Source organism: Oryx dammah, unplaced genomic scaffold (assembly GCF_014754425.2).
Source record: "Oryx dammah isolate SB20612 unplaced genomic scaffold, SCBI_Odam_1.1 HiC_scaffold_10, whole genome shotgun sequence".
NCBI lineage: Eukaryota > Metazoa > Chordata > Mammalia > Artiodactyla > Bovidae > Oryx > Oryx dammah.
Window position 1 is genome coordinate 51,133,326 of NW_024070194.1, and position 23,699 is coordinate 51,157,024.

General features: G+C 39.0%; 1 protein-coding gene across 1 annotated transcript in view; it reads right to left on the reverse strand.

Moving 5' to 3' along the window:
- The window catches only part of MRC1 (mannose receptor C-type 1), a 110,512-nt gene extending 101,798 nt beyond the window's left edge, over positions 1 to 8,714 (reverse strand). The window contains exon 1 of the mRNA XM_040248087.1: positions 8,500 to 8,714. Within this exon, the coding sequence (XP_040104021.1) occupies positions 8,500 to 8,560 (61 nt within the window). The 5' untranslated portion in view covers positions 8,561 to 8,714. The remainder of the gene's footprint in view (positions 1 to 8,499) is intronic.
- Between the last annotated feature and the right edge of the window lie 14,985 nt (positions 8,715 to 23,699).

Here is a 23,699-nt window from a genome sequence, read left to right on the forward strand (position 1 = left end):
CGAGACCAGCCATGCGTCTTAACTCAGTCTTACTAATCTCTTATTTTTCAACAAATGAAGATACCAGGCACCCTGCTGGTGACAATGCAAAAACAAACTAGAGACAAGTTCCCTGATATACAGAGGCCACAGTTCAAGGGGAGAAATATAAAAAGTCAAAATGCATTTAGGAAAGAAGTTTCCACGCAATGTCTCAGGTTAAAAATGGCTGAAGTCTGGCCATAAAAAGGAATGAAGCTGGGTCATTTGTGGAGACGTGGATGGGCCTGTGAAAGTGTTAGGTGCTCAGTCATGTCCAACTCTTTGTGACCCCATGGACTATAGCCTCTGTCCATGGAATTCTCCAGGCAAGAATACTGGAGTGGGTTGCCATTCCCTTCTCCAAGGGATCTTCCCAACCCAGGGATTGAACCTGGGTCTCCTGCATTGCAGGCAGACTCTTTAACCATCTGAGCCACCAAGGATGGACCTAAAGACTATCATACAGAGTGATGTAAGTCATAAAGAAAGAAAAACAAATATCACATATTAATGCATATATGTGAAATCTAGAAAAAAATGGTATAGATGATCTCTACAAAACAGAGACAAAGACGTAGAGAACAAATGTATGGACACCAGCACGGGAAAGGGAAAGTGGGTGGGATGAATTGGGAGACTGGGATTGACATGTATACACTACTGTGTACAAAATAGGTAACTTATGAGAACCTACTATATAGCTTAGGAAACTTTACTCAGTTCTCTGTGGTAACCTAAATAGAAAGGAAATCCAAAAAAGAGGGGACATATGGCTATGCACGGCTGGCCTACTCTGCTGTAACAGCAGAAACCAACACAACATTGCAAAACAACTATATTTCAATAAAAATCAATTTTTAAAAATGGCCAAAGCCTGGATATCCAACATCATAGGTACAAATGTTCTTTTAAGCACATTTTAACTGTTTTAAATGATAACACTGAGCAAGTCATTAAATTTCCAAAGTGAAAGTGCAATTTCCTCAGTCATGTCCAACTCTTTGCAACCCCATACAGTCCATGGAATTCTCCAGGCCAGAATACTGGAGTGGGTAGCCGTTCCCTTCTCCAGTGGATCTTCCTGACCCAGGAATCAAACTGGGGTCTCCTGCATTGCAGGAGGATTCTTTACCAACTGAGCTACCAGGGAAGTTCAAATTTCCAAATTTACCGGCAAAGAAAGTTAGATTATTAAATGTGACAATTTAGAGATATAACTGTCATAGGCTATATTTCCTTATACATATTTAGGCTTTCCCCACCATCCATAAATAAAACACTGACATGAAAACATAAAAGCTAATAACTTGTGGAAGACAGGGAAGCTGGATAAGAGGAAAGTAAATGGGTCTTTTGTAGTGGATGCTGCCAGAAATCCATTTATTTCTCTTGCCTTTTGTTATGTCAGTGAGTACCAGCTCCACTCCCCAGGGGCAGCCCCACATCTCTGGGCCTGGGGACATTTTTCTGACCATCAGAGCCTCCTTCACCCACTGCAAAGACCAGACGGGTCAGAGAACGAACACCTCCTAGGAGTAGCTCTTCACTAGTGACCAGTGGGTGCTGGAGGAATGAACAGCCCTAATCCTTACACCAAGGAAGGATGATTCTGAGACATATATTCTACCTTGTCACCCAGGGTACCCAGGAAGGCTGAGCTCATCTGCCCACAGGGCTCACTTGCTCCTTCACCCACCCTGGACCAGCTACCTCCCTCTGGTCTCACGGCCCCCTCTTCAGCCAGTTTTTCCCAAGATTTTTCCCAGTCCTGGGAAAAAAGTCATTGTCAGAGGTCAAGTCAAGTCATTATCAAGGCATTGTCAGAGGTCACCGTCTTGAGTCAAACAAACCAAGAATCTGTTCATTAGCCCCTGTAAGTGACAGTACACCCCACAAGTGTGTCTCCAAAGAACTGAAATTAAGCTAATAAATATTTATTTATGTAAATATATTAGTTAAAAATAAATATTTATTATGCACTTACTATACACAAGGGCTTCCCTAGAGACTCAGTAAAGAATCTATCTGTAATGCAGAAGACCCAGATTCATTCCCTAGGTTAGGAAGATCTCCTGGAGAAGGAAATGGCAACCCACTCCAACATTCTTACCTGGAGAATCCCATGGACACAGGAGCCTGGTGAACTACAGTCCATGAGGTCACAAAGAGTCGACCATGACTGAGGGACTAAACCATCACTATCATACACACACACACACACACACACACACACACACACACACACACACACTATAACAATTGCTGGGGCAAGAGGGAAACTAAGGATCACATGATTAGGCTTAGTGATACTGAACAACAGGATAAAAAAAAAATTGAAAATGATTTTATTTTCCTCTTAGATACTTCATTCGTTCATCAAATATCCAGAGAACCTACCAATTTAAGTCACCACATTTGGCTATCGGGGATTCCCAAGTGGTAAAGAATATGCCTGCCAATGCAGGAGACACAGGTTTGATCCCTGGGTCAGGAAGATCTACTGGAGAAGGAATTGGCAACTCACTCCAATATTCTTGCCTGGGAAATCCCATGGATCGAGGAGCCTGGCAGGCTATAGTCCATGGGGTCCCAAGAGTCAAACACGACTTAGAGACTAAACGACAACAGCAGCAACAATTAGGCTATTAGGGGAGGTGCAAGTATTAATCCAATACGGACTATGACCTCAAGGAGAAAACAGAGTCTGGGAATAAGTAAGGAACACTGCCAACTTCCTGCCTCCCTCCCTAAAGATAGGAATACCTACTCCCTTCCTGGATTCATTCACTCCCATCTCAGGAGCTCTCCTGCCACCTGCTGATCCCGACATATCCTGGATTCCATTCCCAGCTGCCACTTCATTCACCATCCTTCCCTTTCTCTCCTAATCTTCAACCTCAAAAACCCAGCCTCTCTGCCAACTTCAAGACAAGCAAAACATGTAGGTATGAAGCTGAGACTACACAATTTTTCTTCTTCCACTCATAACCAGGCAAATTAATTCTTATGCTTTGTGTCTACCTGACTGTGACATGATTGGAGCGCTACTGCTTACTGAGTGACCTTGGTCAAGTATCTAAACTACTCTGTGCTGCCTTTTCCCCCTGAAGAATGAGGAGGAAAGTACAGGACCTGCTGGTCGTGTGAGATTTAAATTAGATCATCTAAACAAAGCACTGAGAACAGTTCCTGACACACAGAAATTGCTTGATACATATTAGTATATGCTTATCATTAACTGGGGGAAATCAGTATTGTAGGCAATGTGAAATGGTCCAGAGCAGGATGAAACTAGAAAAAAACAGAACTGTTGTAAAGAGACAGACAGAAGGATAGAGACCCCAGAGTTCCCATATGATGTGTTAGAAAGAAGCATGTGTTTGCAGGCCAGCAAACTTGCAATCAAATGTTGGTTCCACCAAGTCCTAGCTGTATTGCCTCAGTTAAATTAATCATTTTAGCCTCACTTTCCTGATCTGTCAAATGGGATAATAATGCTGATAGAGCTACTGGAAACTTTCTAAATATTTTTTAGAAATATTTATATATATATATATTTACAGATAATTTAAGCAAAGCACCCAGAAAATCATTTTGCAGATAGTGAACCCTCAAAGGTTACTGTCCCTTTTCCCATCTCCAAGTGAATAATCTAAATAATTGATCCAAATAGAGGGACTAATCCCCTTTTTGACATACTGCTGTTTTGAAGCATGTTTATGTCTTTCCTGAACAATACGCTCCAGCTAGTAAATTACATCTACTTCTTAGCCTCAGAACCAGAAGACCACAATCAAGAACTGGTCAGGTCCTTACTGGCTAGCTGACTTCTGAGGCTGTTTCCTCATGTAGTGAAAGGTGGATGACATTAATAACACCCAACCAACCCATCTCATAGCTTCCCTGGTGGCTCAGCCTGTAAAGTGTCTGCCTCCAATGCAGGAGACCTGGGTTCTGCCCCTGGGTCAGAAAGATCCCCTGGAGAAGGAAATGGCAACCCACTCCAGTATTCTTGCCTAGAAAATTCCATGAATGGAGGAGCCTGGTGGGCTACAGTTCATGGGGTCGCAAAGAGTCAGACACAACTGGGCAACTTCACTTTCACTTTCAACCCATCTCATAGGGTTGTTATAAGGATCTGATTAAGGATCTGAAAGCAATTAATTGAAGTGAGTAAGGATCTGAAAGGGCTCTGTAACCTTAACTTGGTTTATAATCAGAAGAATCTGTCACACAGTAAGGGGCTTCCCAGGTGGCTCAAGTGATAAAGAATCTGCCTGCCAAAGAGCCACAGGAGATACAGGTTTGATCCCTGGGTTAGGAAAATCCCCTAGAGGAGGTAATGGCAACCCACTCCAGTATTCCCGGCAGGATAATGCCATGGATAGCGGAGCCTAGAAGGCTACAGCCCATGGGTTCATTAAGAATCCAACACAACTGGAGAACTGAGCACACCTGATGCACATCCTACCGTGTCTCCTATGCCAGTTTCAGTTCTTTTTCAAAGGGTCCTTGGCTTCCTATCTCCTTCTGCTCTCAATTTTGTTCTACCTGATTTCCACGAGTTCCCGCTCTGGCTCAGTGTAACTATATGATGTTTCCATTCAACAGTGCTTGATGCTCTCCAAGAGGCAAGAGGATCCTATTATTCTCACATTGATAGCAGTTTTGTTCCTTGTCTGCCATGCAGACAACACACCACTTAAAAGGCTACATTCCTTCTGTTCAACTCCCCTAGTGGCTCTGTGACCTCCTGGTTCTCCTTCAGCTGCTCAAGATTCAGTGTCAGAAACCAGGTTTCAGGAACAATTGTCATCACTGTGATCTTCACGTCCCTTTGAAGACAGGGGTCTTTGTCTATAACTGAGGTTGAGTGTGTTTGATTCTTTTCTTTCCCCCTTACAGTTGCCTTCCATATTTTGTCTTTTTAAAATATGTTTTATTGAAGTATAGTTAATTTACAGTATTCAGTTAGTTTCTTCTGTACAGCAGTGACTCAGTTATACATATATACATTCTTTTTTATATTCTTTTCCATTATGGGTTATCCCAGGACATTGGATATAGTTCCCTGTGCCATACAGAAGGACCCTGCTGTTTATCCATTCTCTATATAATAATTTGCATCTATTAATCCCAACTCCCAGTCCATCCCTCCCTCATTACCCCTGTCTGTGGTAACCACAAGTCTGCTCTCTATGTCTGTGAGTCTGTCTCTGTTTCATAGATGAGTTCATTTGGTTCATACTTCATATTCCACATATAAGTGACATTATATGGTATTTGTCTTTCTCCTTCTGACCTACTTTAAGTGTATTTAATTCTTTAACACTCACATTTAACCAGCAGTGATTCTTCCTACCTAGAAATTAGGTCCAACAACCCAAGAAGGCACTGAAATGTCACACAACAAAGCAATTGTCTTCTTACCTGTATCTGCAATATCCTACATCGACAGATCTCCAACTCAGAATTAGAGAAAAAAATCAGAAGTCATTTGGGACAATAACAAGAAAATGGACAACTATAACAACAACTGAAGAAAGAAAGAGGACAAAAACTTGGTTTTGCTCAACAATGTCAGAAATTTGGTACCAAAACAAGTCACATGTATAAAGGAAGAAATGAGAGACTAGAAATAAAGAAAAGAAAAAAAAGAAAGGAAGAATGAAGGAAAATATAAATATTAAAGGAAAATTTTATGAAAACTGGTAAGGGAGCAGTCAGTGGGCAACTGTTCCTCAAAGACATCCTAGATTAGTATTAAAATCAATCTAAAGGGATAGTTTGGGAGCTTGGGATAGACATGTACATGCTGCTATATTTAAAATGGATAACCAGCAAGGTCTTACTGTATAGCACAGGGGACTCTGTTCAGTGTAAGGTGGCAGCCTGGATGGGAGGGGAGTATGGGAAAGAATGGCTAAGTCCCTTTGCTGTCCACCTGAAACTATCACAACATTGTTAATTGGCTCTACTCTAAAATATATATATATACAAAGTTTTTTTAAAAAATGAATGTAAAAATATCCCAGTAAACTTTATATTGATGAATGTTGACTAATAATATTTTGGATACACTGGGTTAAATAAAACATATTCATAAAATCAGTGTCACCTGTTTTTTTTTGGTTGTTGTTTTTTATGTTTTTAAACATAGCTACATAATGTGGCCAATGATGTTTCTATTGAGAAGTGTCAGGTTAGAGTACAGGTCTCATTCAGGGTCCATCTGAAGACCTTTAGTGACAGAAAACTCTCCTATGCAGAACATTCTATTTAAGGCAGTGAAACCTTTAGAAGATTGTCACTGGTCTTAGTTTTACCCTTTGGGGTCATGAAGAATATATTAATCCTCTTGCACAAGACAGTCTTTCAAGATGAAGACCAGAGTGATATGGAGCCTGCTATCCTGTCACCCTTCTTCATACTCACTAAGAGATGTGCTTTGTAGCCAGGACTCAGGTTAAACAAGAGCTTCCCTGGTGGCTCAGTGGTAAAGAACCCACCTGCAAATGCAGGAGACTCAAGTTCTATCCCTGGGTCAGGAAGATCTCCTGGAGAAGGAAATGGCAACCCACTCTAGTATACTTGCCTCGAAAATTCCATGGACAGAGGAGCCTGGCAGGGTTATAGTCCATGGGGTTGCAAACATGACTTAGTGACTAAACAAAAACAACAGGGAAAATATCTCCTCAGACTTCCTCTTTATTGTTTCTTGGAAAACTTTTCCTTTAAATGCTAATTATCCCCCTTGCTCTGAGCTATTGATTGCTACCATGGGGGGAAAAAAAGTCATGGTTATGAATAGCTAACATTTAGGAACTATTATGAGTCATACTATGTTCTAAATATTTTACATAGTTTAATTCACTGAGTCATTGCAACAACTGATGGGCAAGTAATATGATGCTCCTGAGTTTATATACTAAGAAAGTTTATAATTAAGGCACAAAGAAATTAAGTAGCAGGGTCCAGGTACAAACTATACTGCCTTTGCTTGTGTTTTTATCACCTCTGCTATTTCATGGTCATGCCGATTTGTTTTCTGTGGTCGAACACTCTCCCTGGATAGCTTCCTGGTGGTCAGGAGTTTCTGTCTCATCCATGATCCCCTCTCCCCAGCACCTGCCTCCAACATGTTGGCAGGGCATGGAACACCCTTGGCACAGGCTGGGCAAGGTGGTATTTGCTGATTTGGGAAAAATGAAGGGGGATAAGAAATTCAAATTTTCAAAGATGAAATCCCATCTATTTCATCTCAAAAGAGACCTGGGAATAAACCTTCCTCCAGACACTCTCAGCTCTCATTCCGAGGGTAAAGCAAGATGTGTTTAAGGAAATAGAAGAGAGAGACTTCATACTGTCTTCAGGCTTCTGGAAAGCTCTGAGTCTGGTCCTCATGAGTTATCATCCATTTCCAAGGGGAAAAAAAAAAAAGGAAGGGATGGAGGAATAGGAATAAATCAGTTTGAACAACTTAGAACTGAGAGAAGGATTGATGTAGAACCCCTAAGGATGAACTGTCTAGTAATAAAAACTAGGAGTGATCAAAATGGTTCATTCACTGCTGAGTGAAGTAAGTCAGAGAAAGACAAATATCATATGATATTGCTTACATGTGGAATCTAAAAGGGGATACGAATGAACTTATCTACAAAACAGAAATAAGGGTCACTGAAACAGAAAATAAAAATTACGGTTACCAGAGGGTAAAGTGGGGGTGGGGAGTAAGGATACATTGGGAGATTGGGATTGAGCTATACACAGTACTATGTATAAAACAGATAACTAATAAGAAGGTGCTGTGTAGCACAGGGAACCCTACTCAATACTGTGTAATGACCTATATGGGAAAAGACTGTAAAAAAAGAGGGGATGTGTGTATATGTATAACTGATCCCAATTACTGTACACCTGAAATTAACACAACACTATAAATCAACTCCAATTTAAAAAAAAATTTTTTAAGGTGCATTCACAGAAAAAAGATGAGTTGTAAAACTCTCATGAGATCTTTGGGGGGTACTATCTGTGATCCATCCTTAGACCTATGATAAAGAGAGACACCAGCGCTGCCCTCATTTTGGTCAAAAACGCTCAGAAGAGACTGGTTTGAGAGTTCGATAGAAATTGAAAACAAGAATTTGCCAACCAGAGCGGAAATCACTCTAAGAATATATAGCAGCAAAGGGGCAGTGGGAGATGAGAGAAGAGATAAGAGGAAGGCAGGGTTCTGAGGGGCTCAGATCAGGCAGCCCCCCTGACCCAAGGAGCCGGAGCCGCTGCCTCCTGCCAGTCCCCAGCTTCCAGGCCTGGGAACCCGGAGGAGCTTCCTGCAGAGCTGGTGGTGCTGTAGCCCAGCTTCCTCCTCCATGCAGGTGTGGAAGGAATCCCTTAACACTCTCCCCCAAAGAAGGGGGTATCATAGACCCCAGGCCCCAAGTCAGGAAGCTCACACCCCATTAGCCTACTTACCCAGGAGCTGCACGGCTACCGGAAGCAGAGAGAGGAGAGGCAGGAATGGGGACGGCCTCATGGTCCAGAGTTTAACCTTTTCTTCCACGGATGGAGAGAAGAGAGTGGGGAGGACCAGGCCACTGAACCCCCAGCTGTCCCTGCCCGCTCCACCCTTCTCAGAACTGCCCAGCAGAAAAGGAGCGTGGAGGAAGCGCCCACTTTTAAAGGGCTTCTGAAATTAGGGAAAACCTCCAATAAGGAGATATCCTGTCACATGAGGGTGGTTGGAAAAACAGGAATTCAAAGTTACAACTTTGCTTCGTAAGCTAACTTCTGAGAAGAGCAGATACAGAGGAAGGGGAGCGAGGGACACGTGTGGGAGAGAGATGAGGAAGAGGGTGGAGGCGCCTGGGCGCCTGTGAGAACCTAGGAGCCAGGGCCGGCCTGCTGGGAAAGGGGGGAAGTGAAACAGCGCTGGACCTGGGCTCTGCTTGGATGCGGGGGAGGGCAAGCTGGAGGCCACTACCTGGGCTGGAAAAGTGAGATTCTCTCTGGGGAGCGGCTGAATCTGGGGACCTTCAGCAGACAAGCCTTGGAAGGTAGTGGAGATGGCAGGCAATAAAGAGGACAGTTTTATGGACTTCCTTAGCAGTCCAGTGGTTAAGACGCTGGCCTTTCAACACAGAGGGGACACAGGTTCAATCCTTTGTCAGGAAATTAAGATTCCCACATGCCACATGCTGCCCCTCCTCCAAAAATGATAATTTTAAAAATCCTGAATTATACCAATATGGGATTACATCTAAAATAATAAACTATTTTTTAAAGGATAGTTTTCTGGTGGAAATGTCTTCTTAAGGGCTGAAATGGATCCCATCCCACTGTCCATAGTCAATGTTTAGAGTTTCCTATTTTCTTTGAAAGCTTCGAAAGTGGCTTCATATGGAGCTTTGTTCCTTTCAGCTAGAAGAAATGTAAAATAGAGACTAAGAAAGAAGCTCAGTTGTAACAGGAAGGAGAAAGTTCTAGAAGTCTTTTTCTAGAAAGTTCTCAAAAGATCCAGAGAAAACAGTGACAGGACTTGAAGTAAAGGCTCACTGCCCATCCTTAACAATAGTGATCCTCTTCAGGTTTACAAGGGTCATCTTGCCAGGAGGAAGTCTGCTCATTTGGTCATTTCATGATAGGTGGGATTCTTTCTTTTTAAAGAAATGAAAACATCTTTCATGAAGCATCATATTAACCCTAGAGATCTATTGTGTTATTTTTCAGAAGTAAAGCATGAATTAAGAACATTTTGAAGCAGATATCAGTAATTAGATAGCCAGCTCACAACTGGAGTGTGGGAAATGTTAGCCAGATAGAAGGAAGCTGCTGGAGTATTTCTTGAAATTTTATTTTAGTTTTTTAGTTTAAATTTACTTGTTTTAATTGGAGGATAATTGCTTTACATTATTCTGTTGGTTTCTGCCATACATCAACATAAATCAACCATAGGTATACATATGTCCCCACCATCTTGAACCTCCCTTACACCTGCCACCCCATCCCACCCCTCTAGGTTGTCACAAAGCACTGGATTTGAGCTCCCTGCATCATACAGTAAATTTCCACTGACTGTCTAATTTTACATATGGTAATGTATATGTTTTAATGAATAGTTTGTCTTCAAGTGGAAAGCTCAAAGATTCACCATCTTTGTAATATTATAAACTGCTTCCTTCATGTCAATCTATGCCAAAACCAATACAGAATTGTAAAGTAAAAATTAAAAATAAATAAATAAATTAAAAAAAAAAAAAGAAATGTGATATATTTCTCTTACTGATTTTTTTTAACATTCTAAATTTCAGATTACTCTGACTGGATGAAAAAATGATGAAAATGTAGGACACAAAGAAAAATGTTTCCTTTTCATTAAGCCAGTGTTTCACTGACATAAAAAGATTGGTTACAAAACACAGAAAATGAAACAAAATATTTCTTTCTAAAGCACTGCTTCACTGATTTATCATGAGAAAAAAAAATTTTTAATGAGACATTTATGGTTTTTAAATGTAATTCAACTATATAAATTCAGAAAGTTTGGCCTAATTTGGATTTACATTAATTTCAGAAGCAGATAAAACTTAACTGAATTTTCTCTACACTTACAGTAAGGTTTTTAAAAATCAAACAAAATGTGTCATATGGCCAACTAGGATCAGTGGAAGAATCTGTGATTTTCAAACAATAGGAGGCCTATCATCCCACAAAGAATTTACCCCATGACCTTGACCTTACTAAAACAAAGATTTAACAGGTTAAAAGAGGTGACCAAGCCAAAAAAGAAAGCCAGTTCTTGTGGGAGTGTAGTGGAATAAGAAACTTTAGAAATTCATCATTCCACTTCAACACCTACTAAGCTGGGCAGAAACTGTCTGGAGTAGCTATTTTTAATATCCCAAGTAACTAGCAGAAACTTAGGAGGATCCAGTGGAGAGCTTGATGGAAATGCTGGTGTATTTCAGTGAATTTCAAGCTCTTCCTTGGGTAGTGGCTATCATCTTCCACTCTCCCATCTTTTTGGCAGGTGACAGCCTTTTTTGCACCCCGATGGATCCAGGATAGCCCTTCAGGGACTCACCTTCCAAATATCAGACTTGTGTATTCTGAAGGGTAATTACTGCTTTTAATAGCTTTTGCCACTTCTATTCAACACAGCAAGAAAAGTTCCAGCCAGAGCAATTAGTCAAGAAAATACATAAGTACTTAGGAATATATCTATCTAAAGAAACTAAAGACCTATGTATAGAAAACTATAAAACACTGATGAAAGAAATCAAAGAGGACCCTAATAGATGGAGAAATATACCATGTTCGTGGATCGGAAGAATCAATATAGTGAATATGAGTATACTACCCAAAGCAATCTACAGATTCAATGCAATCCCTATCAAGCTACCAGAGGTATTTTTCACAGAGCTAGAACAAATAATTTCACAATTTGTATGGAAATACAAAAAAACCTCGAATAGCCAAAGCAATCTTGAGAAAGAAGATTGGAACTGGAGGAATCAACTTGCCTGACTTCAGGCTCTACTACAAAGCCACAGTCATCAAGACAGTATGGTACTGACACAAAGACAAAAATATAGATCAATGGAACAAAATAGAAAGCCCAGAGATAAATCCACACACCTATGGACACCTTATCTTTGACAAAGGAGGCAAGAATATACAATGGATTAAAGACAATCTCTTTAACAAGTGGTGCTGGGAAAACTGGTCAACCACTTGTAAAAGAATGAAACTAGATCACTTTCTAACACCATACAGAAAAATAAACTCAAAATGGATTAAAGAACTAAACGTAAGACCAGAAACTATAAAACTCCTAGAGGAGAACATAGGCAAAACACTCTCCGACATAAATCACAGCAGGATCCTCTATGATCCACCTCCCAGAATACTGAAAATAAAAGCGAAAGTAAACAAATGGGATCTAATTAAAATTAAAAGCTTCTGCACAACAAAGGAAACTATAAGCAAGGTGAAAAGACAGCCTTCTGAATAGGAGAAAATAATAGTAAATGAAGCAACTGACAAACAACTAATCTCAAAAATATACAAGCAACTTATGCAGCTCAATTCCAGAAAAATAAACGACCCAATCAAAAAATGGGCCAAAGAACTAAATAGATATTTCTCCAAAGAAGACATATGGATGGCTAACAAACACATGAAAAGATGCTCAACATCACTCATTATTAGAGAAATGCAAATCAAAACCACAATGAGGTACCATTTCACACCAGTCAGAATGGCTGCGATCCAAAAGTCTACAAGCAATAAATGCTGGAGAGGGTGTGGAGAAAAGGGAACCCTCTTACACTGTTGGTGGCAATGCAAACTAGTACAGCCACTATGGAGAACAGTGTGGAGATTCCTTAAAAAAAAATTGCAAACAGAACTGCCTTATGACCCAGCAATCCCACTGCTGGGCATACACACCAAGGAAACCAGAATTGAAAGAGACACGTGTACCCCAATGTTTATCGCAGCACTGTTTATAATAGCCAGGACATGGAAACAACCTAGATGTCCATCAACAGATGAATGGATAAGAAAGCTGTGGTACATATACACAATGGAGTATTACTCAGCCATTAAAAAGAATACATTTGAATCAGTTCTAATGAGGTGGATGAAACTGGAGCTGATTATACAGAGTGAAGTAAGCCAGAAAGAAAAACACCAATACAGTATACTAACACATATATATGGAATTTAGAAAGATGGTAATGATAACCCTGTATGTGAGACAGTAAAAGAGACACAGATGTATAGAACAGACTTTTGGACTCTGTGGGAGAGGGAGAGGGTTAGATGATTTGGGAGAATGGCATTGTAACATGTATACTATCATGTAAGAAATGAATCACCAGTCTATGTTTGATACAGGATGCTTGGGGCTGGTGCATGGGGATGATCCAGAGAGATGATATGGGGTGGGAGGTGGGAGGGGGGTTCAGGATTGGGAACTCATGTACACCTGTGGTGGATTCATGTCAATGTATGGCAAAACCAATACAGTATTGTAAAGCAAAATAAAGTGAAAATAAATTTAAAAATAAATAAAAATTTTAAAAATTAAAAAATAAAGAAAATAAATAAATAAAGGCATCCAAGTCGGCATAAAGTCGGAGAAAACAGAGTAAAAGTATCTTTCTTCCAGAGATGACATTATTTTATATGTAAAAAATCCTAAAATGTCTACCAAAAAAAAAAAAAGAAAAAAAAAAACCTGCTAGAGCTAATAATCAAATACAACAAAATACAAAATAGAAGAATACAAAATCAAAACACAAAATTTGGTTGTGTTTCTACACACTATTAATTAAAAACCTGAAAAGGAAATTAAGAAAACAATTCTAGTCACAATAGCATCAAAAAAGAATAAAATATTTAGGAATAAATTTCACCAAGGAGGCAAAAGACTTATACAACAAAAACTACAAAACATTGCTGAAAGAAAGAAGACCTAAATAAATGGAAAGCTATCCTATGTTCATAGAGTTGAAAACATAATATTGTTAAGATGACAATACTACCCTCAGAGATTTACAGATTTCATGCAACTTCTATCAAAATCCCAATGATGTCTTTTGCAAAACAGGAAACTCCATCTTAAAATTCATATGAAATGCCAAGAAATCCCATATAGCCAAAACAATCTTGAAAAAGAACAGCGTTGGAGGTCTCACACTTACTGATGTCAAAACTTATTAGAAAGCTACAGTAATCAATATCGTGTGTGGTTCTGGCATAAGAGAGAACATAAAGACCAACAGAATAAAACAGAGAGCTCAGAAATAAGCACTCAAATATGAGGTTAGTCAGTTTTTTTACAAAGGTACCAAGACCATTCAATGCAGAAAGTATTCAAAATGGGTCAAAACCTAAAGTTAAGGGCTAAAACTATAAAAATTTTTGTAAGACAACCTCAGGAAAAATCCCAGGACATTCTATTTGGCAATATTTTTCTTTTTGGACATGACACCAAAAGCAGAGCTACAAAAGAAAAAAGTAGATTAAATTAGGGTTTATCAAAATTTAAAAGGACACTATCAAAAGAGTGAAAAGAATGAGAGAAATGAGAGAATATATTTGCAAATCATATATCTGATAAAGAATATCCATAATGTGTAAAGAAATACAACTCAACAACAACAAAGCAACCAATTTTTAAAATGAGCAGTGCACTTGAATAGACATTTCTCTGGAAAAAATATACAAATAGCCAATAAGCACATGAAAAGATGCTCAATATTGTTGTTGCTGTGTAGTTACTCAGTCATGTGCAACATTTTTGCAACACCACGGACTATAGCCCATCAGGCTCCTCTGTCCATAAGATTTCCCAGGCAAGAATATTGGAGTGGGTTGCCATTTCTTTCTCCAGGGGATCTTCCCAACCCAGGGATTGAACCCACATCTCCTGCAATGCAAGTGATTCTTTACCACTGAGCCAAGGCGGGGAAGACCAATCAATATCGTTCAGTTCAGTTCAGTCGCTCAGTCGTGTCCGACTCTTTGCGACCCCATGAATCGCAGCACACCAGGCCTCCCTGTCCATCAACAACTCCCGGAGTTCACTCAGATTCACGTCCATCGAGTCACTGATGCTATCCAGCCATGTCATCCTCTGTCGTCCCCTTCTCCTCCTGCCCCCAATCCCTCCCAGCATCAAAATCTTTTCCAATGAGTCAACTCTTCTCACAAGGTGGCCAAAGTACTGGAGTTTCAGCTCTAGCATCATTCCTTCCAAAGAAATCCCAGGGCTGATCTCCTTCAGAATGGACTGGTTGGATCTCCTTGTAGTCCAAGGGACTCTCAAGAGTCTTCTCCAACACCACAGTTCAAAAGCATCAATTCTTCGGCGCTCAGCCTTCTTCACAGTCCAACTCTCACATCCATACACAACCACAGGAAAAACCATAGCCTTGACTAGATGGACCTTTGTTGGCAAAGTAATGTCTCTGCTTTTGAATATGCTATCTAGGTTGGTCATAACTTTTCTTCCAAGGAGTAAGCATGTTTTAATTTCATGGCTGCAGTCACCATCTGCAGTGATTTTGGAGCCCCCAAAAATAAAGTCTGACACTTTTTCCACTGTTTCCCCATCTATTTCCCAATATGGTTAGTCACTAGAAAGTTGTAAACAAAACCACAATCATATATCACTTCATGCCCATTGGGATGGCTGTTATCAAAAAACAAAAGCAGAAAATAACAAGCATTGATGAGGGTGTGGAGAAATTGGAACTCTTGGGCATTACTGGTGTGAATGTAAACTGGTGTAGCCACTATGGAAAAAGGTTGCTCCTATCCCTAAAACATTAAATGTGGAATTGCCATATGATCTATCAATTTCACTTTTAGATGTAACCCAAAAAATCAAAACCAGAAATGCAAACAAATATTTGTACACCAATGTTTATTGCACATTATTCATAGTAGCTAAAAGGTAAAAAGCAACACAAGTGTCTATCAATAGATGAATGGATAAATAATATATATATAATGGAATGTTATATATAATGGAATATTATATATACTAATATTATTCTATTCCATTGTAATAAAATAATATGTCTAATGGAATATTATTAAGCCATAAAAAAGAAATTCTGATACCTGCTACAACACATACAATCTTGAAATAACACAGACATAAATAATACACAAAAGGACAAATGCCACATGATTCCACTTATATGAACGTAGAATAGACAAATTCATAAAGACATGAAAAATACCTCTATTTCTACCAGGAACTGGTGGGGGAGGGGAAATGAGTGTTATTGTTTAATGTGTTCAGAATTTCCACAGGGGATGAAGAGTTTTAAAAATAGTGATAGTTGTACAACATTGCAAATACTCTCAAACCACTGAGTTGTACATAAATTTTATGTTATGTACATCTTATCACATTAAAATAAAATCCAACTCTTATCATCCTCTTCATACCCTTCTACTAAGTTTTGGTTCTGGTTTTTGCTTAGGTTTTTGATGGTTGTTTTCAACTAGTACTTCCTTCAAGCTAAAGGAAGTTTTCTATAAAATAAAGGAAATCCTCTTTTTTTTTTTCTAATTGGTGAGACAATTGCTGAACTATTTCATTTCCTCTTAGATGCTCTCAAACATTACATACCTCACACCCACTCAGTTCCATGTAAGATGAACTTAGTGACTCCTTTGCTCTGAAACAGTACCAAGAAAATTAGCCCAACAAATTATTTGGTAGCTTATTCCATCATTTCTCCCACTTTAAACTGGTGATTTATACAGAAGTTTATTTGGTTTAACCATCTGTATCTTTTAATAGGCAAATTTGCTCAAATGATACCAAGATAATTTTGACTCAGAAAGAAAAAAAGATATAACGATGCAGTGAAGTAAAAACTTAAAAATTTTAAAGATAGAAAACTGGGTTTTTAATTGTTCTTATTCTTCAATTTTCCAGTCCTTATCAAAATACATCAAAACACCAATAATGCTTTTGCAATTTAATAGAAAGTAATTAACTTTATAGGAATGAAAAATCTTTGTATTATTTATCTAAAATTTGATTTTAGTTTATAATACTCTTCAGATAGTATATTTAGATTTACTGTAATGTACAGACTATTTGAAGAGCCAGAGTTTTGTTTTGTTTGGCATGGCACATGTCTTTCAAAATAATTTAATTATAAGATTATTTGACATATTAAGAAGATCATACATTATGACCAAATGGGCTTTATTCCAGGGATGCAAGGATTTTCCAATATTTGCAAATCAATAAAAGTGATACACCACATTAACAAACTGAAAGATAAAAACCATATGATTATCTCAGTAGATGCAGAGAAAGCCTTTGACAAAATTCAAAACCCATTTATGATAAAAACTCTCCAGAAAGTAGGCACTGAAGGAATATATCTCAACATAATAAAAGCCATATATGATAAACCCACAGCAAACATTATCCTCAATGGTGAAAAACTGAAAGCATTTCCCCTAAAGTCAGGAACAAGTCACGGGTGCCCAATCTCATCACTACTTTCAACATAGTTTTAGAAGTTTTAGCCATAGCAATCAGAGAAGAACAAGAAATAAAAGGAATCCAGATTGGAGAAGAAGAAATAAAACTCTCACTGTTTGCAGATGACAGGATCCTCTACATAGAAAACCCTAAAGACACACCAGAAAATTACTAGAGCTAATCAGTGAATATAGTAAAGTTGCAGGATATAAAATTAATACACAGAAATCCCTTGCATTCCTATATACTAACAATGAGAAAACAGAAAGAGAAATTAAGGAAACAATCCCATTCACCATTCCGATGAAAAGAATAAAATACTTAGGAATAAATTTACCTAAAGAAACAAAAGACCTATACTGAGAAAACTATAAAACACTGATGAAAGAAATCAAAGATGACACAAATAGATGGACAAATATACCATGCTCATGGATTAGAAGAATCAATATAGTGAAAATGAGTGTACTACCCAAAATAATCTATAGATTAAATGCAATCCCTATCAAGCTACCAATGGTATTTTTCACAGAACTAGAACAAATAATTCCACAATTTGTATGGAAATACAAAAAACCTCGAATAGCCAAAGCAATCTTGAGAATGAAGAATGGAACTGGAGGAGTCAATGTGCCTGACTTCAGACTATGCTGCAAAGCTACAGTCATCAAGACAGTATGGCACTGGCACAAAGACAGAAATATAGACCAATGGAACAAAATAGAAAGCCCAGATATAAATCCATGCACCTAAGGACACCTTATCTTTGACAAAGGAGGCAAATATATACAATGGAGAAAAGGTAATCTCTTTAACAAGTGGTGCTGGGAAAACTAGTTAACCACCTGTAAAAGAATGAAACTAGAACACTTTCTAATACCATACACAAAAATAAACTCAAAATGGATTAAAGATCCAAATGTAAGACCAGAAACTATAAAACTCCTAGAGGAAAACATAGGCAGAACACTCTCTGACGTAAATCACAGCAGGATCCTCTATGACCAACCCTCCAGAGTAATGGAAATAAAAGCAAAGCTAAACAAATGGGACCTAATTAAACTTAAGAGCTTTTGCACAACAAAGGAAACTACAAGTGAGGTGAAAAGACAGCCTTCAGAATGGGAGAAAATAATAACCAATGAAGCAAGTGACAAAGAATTAATCTCAAAAATATACAAGCAGCTCGTGCAGCTCAATATCAGAATAATAAATGACCCAATCAAAAAATGGGCAAAAAAACTAAACAGACATTTCTCCCAAGAAGAAATACAGATGGCAGACAAACACATGAAAAGATGTTCAACATCACTCATTATCAGAGAAATGCAAATCAAAAACACAATGACATACCATCTCACGCCAGTCAGAATGGCTGCTATCAAAAAGCCTATGAACAATAAATGCTGGAGAGGTTGTGGAGGAAAGGGAACACTCATAAACTGTAGGTGGGAATGCAAACTAGTACAGTCACTATGGAGAACTGTTACCATAGTGGTAACAGTTACTATGGAAAACTGGAAATAGAACTGCTATACGACCCAACAATCCCACTGCGGGGCATACATACTGAGGAAACCAGAACTGAAAGAGACACCTGTACCCCAATGTTCATCGCAGCACTGTTTACAACAGCTAGGACATGGAAGCAACCTAGATGTTCATCAGCAGATGAATGGATAAGAAAGCTGTGGTACACATAAACAATGGACTCTTACTCAGCTATTAAAAAGAATGCATTTGAGTCAGTTCTAATGAGGTGGATGAAACTGGAGCCTATTATACAAAGTGAAGAAAGTCAGAAAGAAAAACACCAATACAGTATATTAACGTATATACATGGAATTTAGAAAGATGGTAATGACAATCCTATATCCAAGACCGGTCCCATCACTTCATGGCAAATAGATGGGGAAACAGTGGACACAGTGGCTGAGTTTATTTTTCTGAGCTCCCAAATCACTGCAGATGGTGACTGTAGCCATGAAATTAAAAGACGCTTGCTCCTTGGAAGGAAAGTTATGACCAACCTAGACAGCATATTGAAAAGCAGAGACATTACTTTGCCAACAAAGGTCCATCTAGTCAAGACTATGGTTTTTCCAGTGGTCATGTATGGATGTGAGAGTTAGACTATAAAGAAGGCTGAGTGCTGAAGAATTGATGCTTTTGAACTGTGGCGTTGGAGAAGACTCTTGAGAGTCCCATGGACTGCAAGGAAATCCAACCAGTCCATCCTAAAGGAGATCAGTCCTGGGTGTTCATTGGAAGGACTGATGTTGAAGCTGAAACTCCAGTACTTTGGCCACCTGATGAAAAGAGCTGAGTCATTTGAAAAGACCCTGATGCTGGGAAAGATAGAGGACAGGAGGAGAAGGAGACGACAGAGGATGAGATGATTGGATGGCATCACTAACTCGATGGACATGGGTTTGGGTGAACTCTGGGAGTTGGTGATGGACAGGGAGGCCTGGCATGCTGTGGTTCATGGCGTCACAAAGAGTTGGACATGACCGAGCAACTGAACTGAACTGATATGCAAGGCAGCAAAAAAAGACACAGATATAAAGGACAGACTTTTGGACTCTGTGAGAGAAGGTGAGAGTGGGATGATTTGAGAGAATAGCATTGAAACATGTATATTACCATATGTGAAATAGATGACCAGTCCAAGTTCGATGCGTGAAACAGGGCACTTAGAGACGGTGCACTGAGACAACCCAGAGGGATGGGATGGGGAGGGAGATAAAAGGGGGGTTTGGGATGGGGGACACATGTACACCCCTGGCTGATACATGTCAATGTATGGCAAAACCCACCACAATATTGTAATTTGCAGATCCAATTATAATAAATTAATAATAAATAATGCCAAAGCCTTTGACTGTGTGGATCACAATAAACAGTGGAAAATTCTGAGAGAGATGGGCATACCAGACCACCTGACCTGCCTCTTGAGAAACCTATATGCAGGTCAGGAAGCAACAGTTAGAACTGGACATGGAACAACAGACTGGTTCCAAATAGGAAAAGGAGTACATCAAGGCTGTATATTGTCACCCTGCTTATTTAACTTCTATGCAGAGTACATCATGAGAAACACTGGGCTGGGAGAAACACAAGCTGGAATCAAGATTGCTGGGAGAAATATCAATAACCTCAGATATGCAGATGACATCACCCTTATGGCAGAAAGTGAAGAGGAACTAAAAAGCCTCTTGATGAAAATGAAAGTGGAGAGTGAAAAAGTTGGCTTAAAGCTCAACAAACAGAAAACGAAGATCATGGCAACTGGTCCCATCACTTCATGGGAAATAGATAGGGAAACAGTGGAAACAGTGTCAGATTTTATTTTGGGGGGGGCTCCAAAATCACTGCAGACAGTGACTGCAGCCATGAAATTAAAAGATGCTTACTCCTTGGAAGAAAAGTTACGATCAACCTAGATAGCATATTCAAAAGCAGAGACATTACTTTGCCAACAAAGTTATGGCTAGTCAAGGCTATGGTTTTTCCAGTGGTCATGTATGGATGTGAGAGTTGGACTGTGAAGAAGGCTGAGTGCCGAAGAATTGATGCTTTTGAACTGTGGTGTTGGAGAAGACTCTTGAGAATCCCTTGGACTGCAAGAAGATCCAACCAGTCCATTCTGAAGGAGATAACCCTGGGATTTCTTTGGAAGGAATGATGCTAAAGCTGAAACTCCAGTACTTTGGCCACCTCATGCGAAGAGTTGACTCATTGGAAAAGACTCTGATGCTGGGAGGGATTGGGGGCAGGAGGAGAAGGGGACAACAGAGGATGAGATGGCTGGATGGCATCACTGACTCGACGGACATGAGTCTGAGTGAACCCCGGAGTCGGTGATGGACAGGGAGGCCTGGCGTGCTGCAATTCATGGGGTCACAAAGAGTCGGACATGACTGAGCGACTGAACTGAACTGAATGTTTATATTAATAATGTTATAATATAATTAATATATTTATAATAAATTAATTTTAAAAGCTTGTTTGATCAATTTAATATTTGAAAAAAAGCTAAGAATAAGGCAAAAAAATGTATTTTTATGATCTGTAAATGACCCAGATTTTACAGATGGAAGTCAAGACACAAAAATAGTGGGTATCTTCTTCAAATATGCAATATTACGTATAATTGTAAGCAATTTAAAAGGTGGTTTTTTAAGTTATGTACTAAAATAGTCTGGAAAATCTATTTTCTAAGGAACCTACATCTTTAAGAAGAAGAATAATGAAATGCATTGTAGAGAAAGAAGACTTTTCTAAAAAATATCCATTAATATTCCAATTTCAAAGCAAGAGAAATTATGAGATTTTTATTGATAATTAGTTAGTCCAGTCACTCAGTTGTGTCCGACTCTTTGCGACTCCATGAACTGCAGCACGCCAGGCCTCCCTGTCCATCACCAACTCCTGGAGTTTACCCAAACTTATGTCCACCAAGTCGGTGACGCCATCCAGCCATCTCACCCTCTGACATCCCCTTCTCCTCCTGCCCCCAATCCCTCCCAGCATCAGAGTCTTTTCCAATGAGTCAACTCTTCGCATGAGGTAGCCAAAGTATTGGAGTTTCAGCTTTAGCATCATTCCTTCCAAAGAACACCCAGGGCTGATCTCCTTTAGAATGGACTGGTTGGATCTTCTTGCAGTCCAAGGGACTCTCAGCAGTTCAGTCGCTCAGTCATGTTTGACTCTTTGCGACCCCATGAATCACAGCACGCCAGGCCTCCCTGTCCATCACCAACTCCCAGAGTTCACTCATATTCACGTCCATTGAGTCGGTGATGCCATCCAGCCATCTCATCCTCTGTCATCCCCTTTTCCTCCTGCCCCCAATCCCTCCCAGCATCAGAGTCTTTTCTAATGATTTAATTATTCGCATGAGGTGGCCAAAGTACTGGAGTTTCAGCTTTAGCATCATTCCTTCCAAAGAACACCCAGGGTTGATCTCCTTTAGAATGGACTGGTTGGATCTCCTTGCAGTCCAAGGGACTCTCAAGAGTCTTCTCCAACACCACAGTTCAAAAGCATCAATTCTTCGGCGCTCAGCTTTCTTCACAGTCCAACTCTCACATAGGCACATCCTAAAAATTAAGATTTGTGTATGTATAAATGCCAGTTTACAAGCAAATATTACTTTGGAAAATATCATTCCCAAAACATATTTTTAGTTTGATGTATTTAAGACTTTTTTTTTTTTTTTTTGCTTTCGAATTATTATGCTGGAGAAGACTCTTGAGACTCCCTTGGACAGCAAGGAGATCAAACCAGTCAATCCTAAAGGAAATCAACCTTGAATATTCACTGAAGGATTGATGCTGAAGTTCCAATACTTTGGCCACCTGAGGTAAAGAGACAACTCAGTGGAAAAGACACGGATGCTGGGAAAGACTGAAGACAAAAGGAGGAGGGGGCAGCAGAGGATGAGATGTTTATCACCAACTCAATGGATATGAATTTGAGCAAATTCCAGGACATAATGGAGTATTGAGGAGTCTGGCATTTTGCAGTACATGGGGTCTCAAAGAGTTGAACATGACTTAGTGACTAAACAACAACATTACTACTTCTTTAGGAAGACATTTTTTTGTTTGAGCAATTTTAGGTTTACAATAAAATTGAGCGGAAATTACAAAGACTTCCCATCTCCTCCCCTGTTCCCACACATGCATTGGTTTTGGTTTTATTGGTTTTCCTCTATTGATTTTGTTTCAATTTCATTGATTTCTGCTGTAATTCTTATTGTTTCTTTTCTTCCCCTTATTGGCATTTGATTGCTCTTCTTTTTCTAGCTTCCCAAGGTGGAAACTTATTTTACTATAAATTTCCCTCTAAATACTGCTTATGCTTGTACATTTGTACAACTCCATACATTTGGATAAGGTTTGTTTTCATTTTTATTTACTCCAAAATATATTTTAATTTCTGGTGAGATTTCTTCTTTGACCCATGTGTTATTTAGAAATGTGCTGTTAATCTCCACGTAATTGGGAATTTTTCTATTACCTGTTATTGATTTCTAATTTAATTCCTTTACGAAAAAAGACTTTATATTGTTTCTTCTTTTAAATTTGTTGAAGTGTGTGTTATGCCCCAGAATGTGGCTTATCTTGCTAAATGTTTCTTGTGAGCTTGAGAAGCATGTGTATTCTGCTGTTGTCAGATGAAATAGACCATAGAAGTCAATTATATCCAATTAATTGATTAGTGTCATTGAATTCAACTCTGTCTTTACTGATTTTCTATCTGCTGGAACTGTCCATTTCCGAGAGATGGGTGTTGAAGTTTCCAACTATGATAGAGGCTTCATCTATTTTTTTCTGCAGTTCTATCAATTTTTGCCTTATGTGGCTCTGTCATTAGGCACATACACACTATGGATTATGTCTCCTGAAAGAATTGACTCCTTTATTATTATGTAATAATCTCTTTCCTAATCCTTGAAAAATTTTCCTTACTTTGAAGTCTGGTCTGTCTGAAGTTAATGTAAGTGCTGCTTTCTTTTGTTTAGTGTTAGCATGGTATATTTTTCTCCATCCATTTTCTTTTATCTATATGTAATGTTCATAACTTTTTATAAGGACACAAAAGCTACATGGGTCTTAATAAAAAAAAACATTAGAAACAA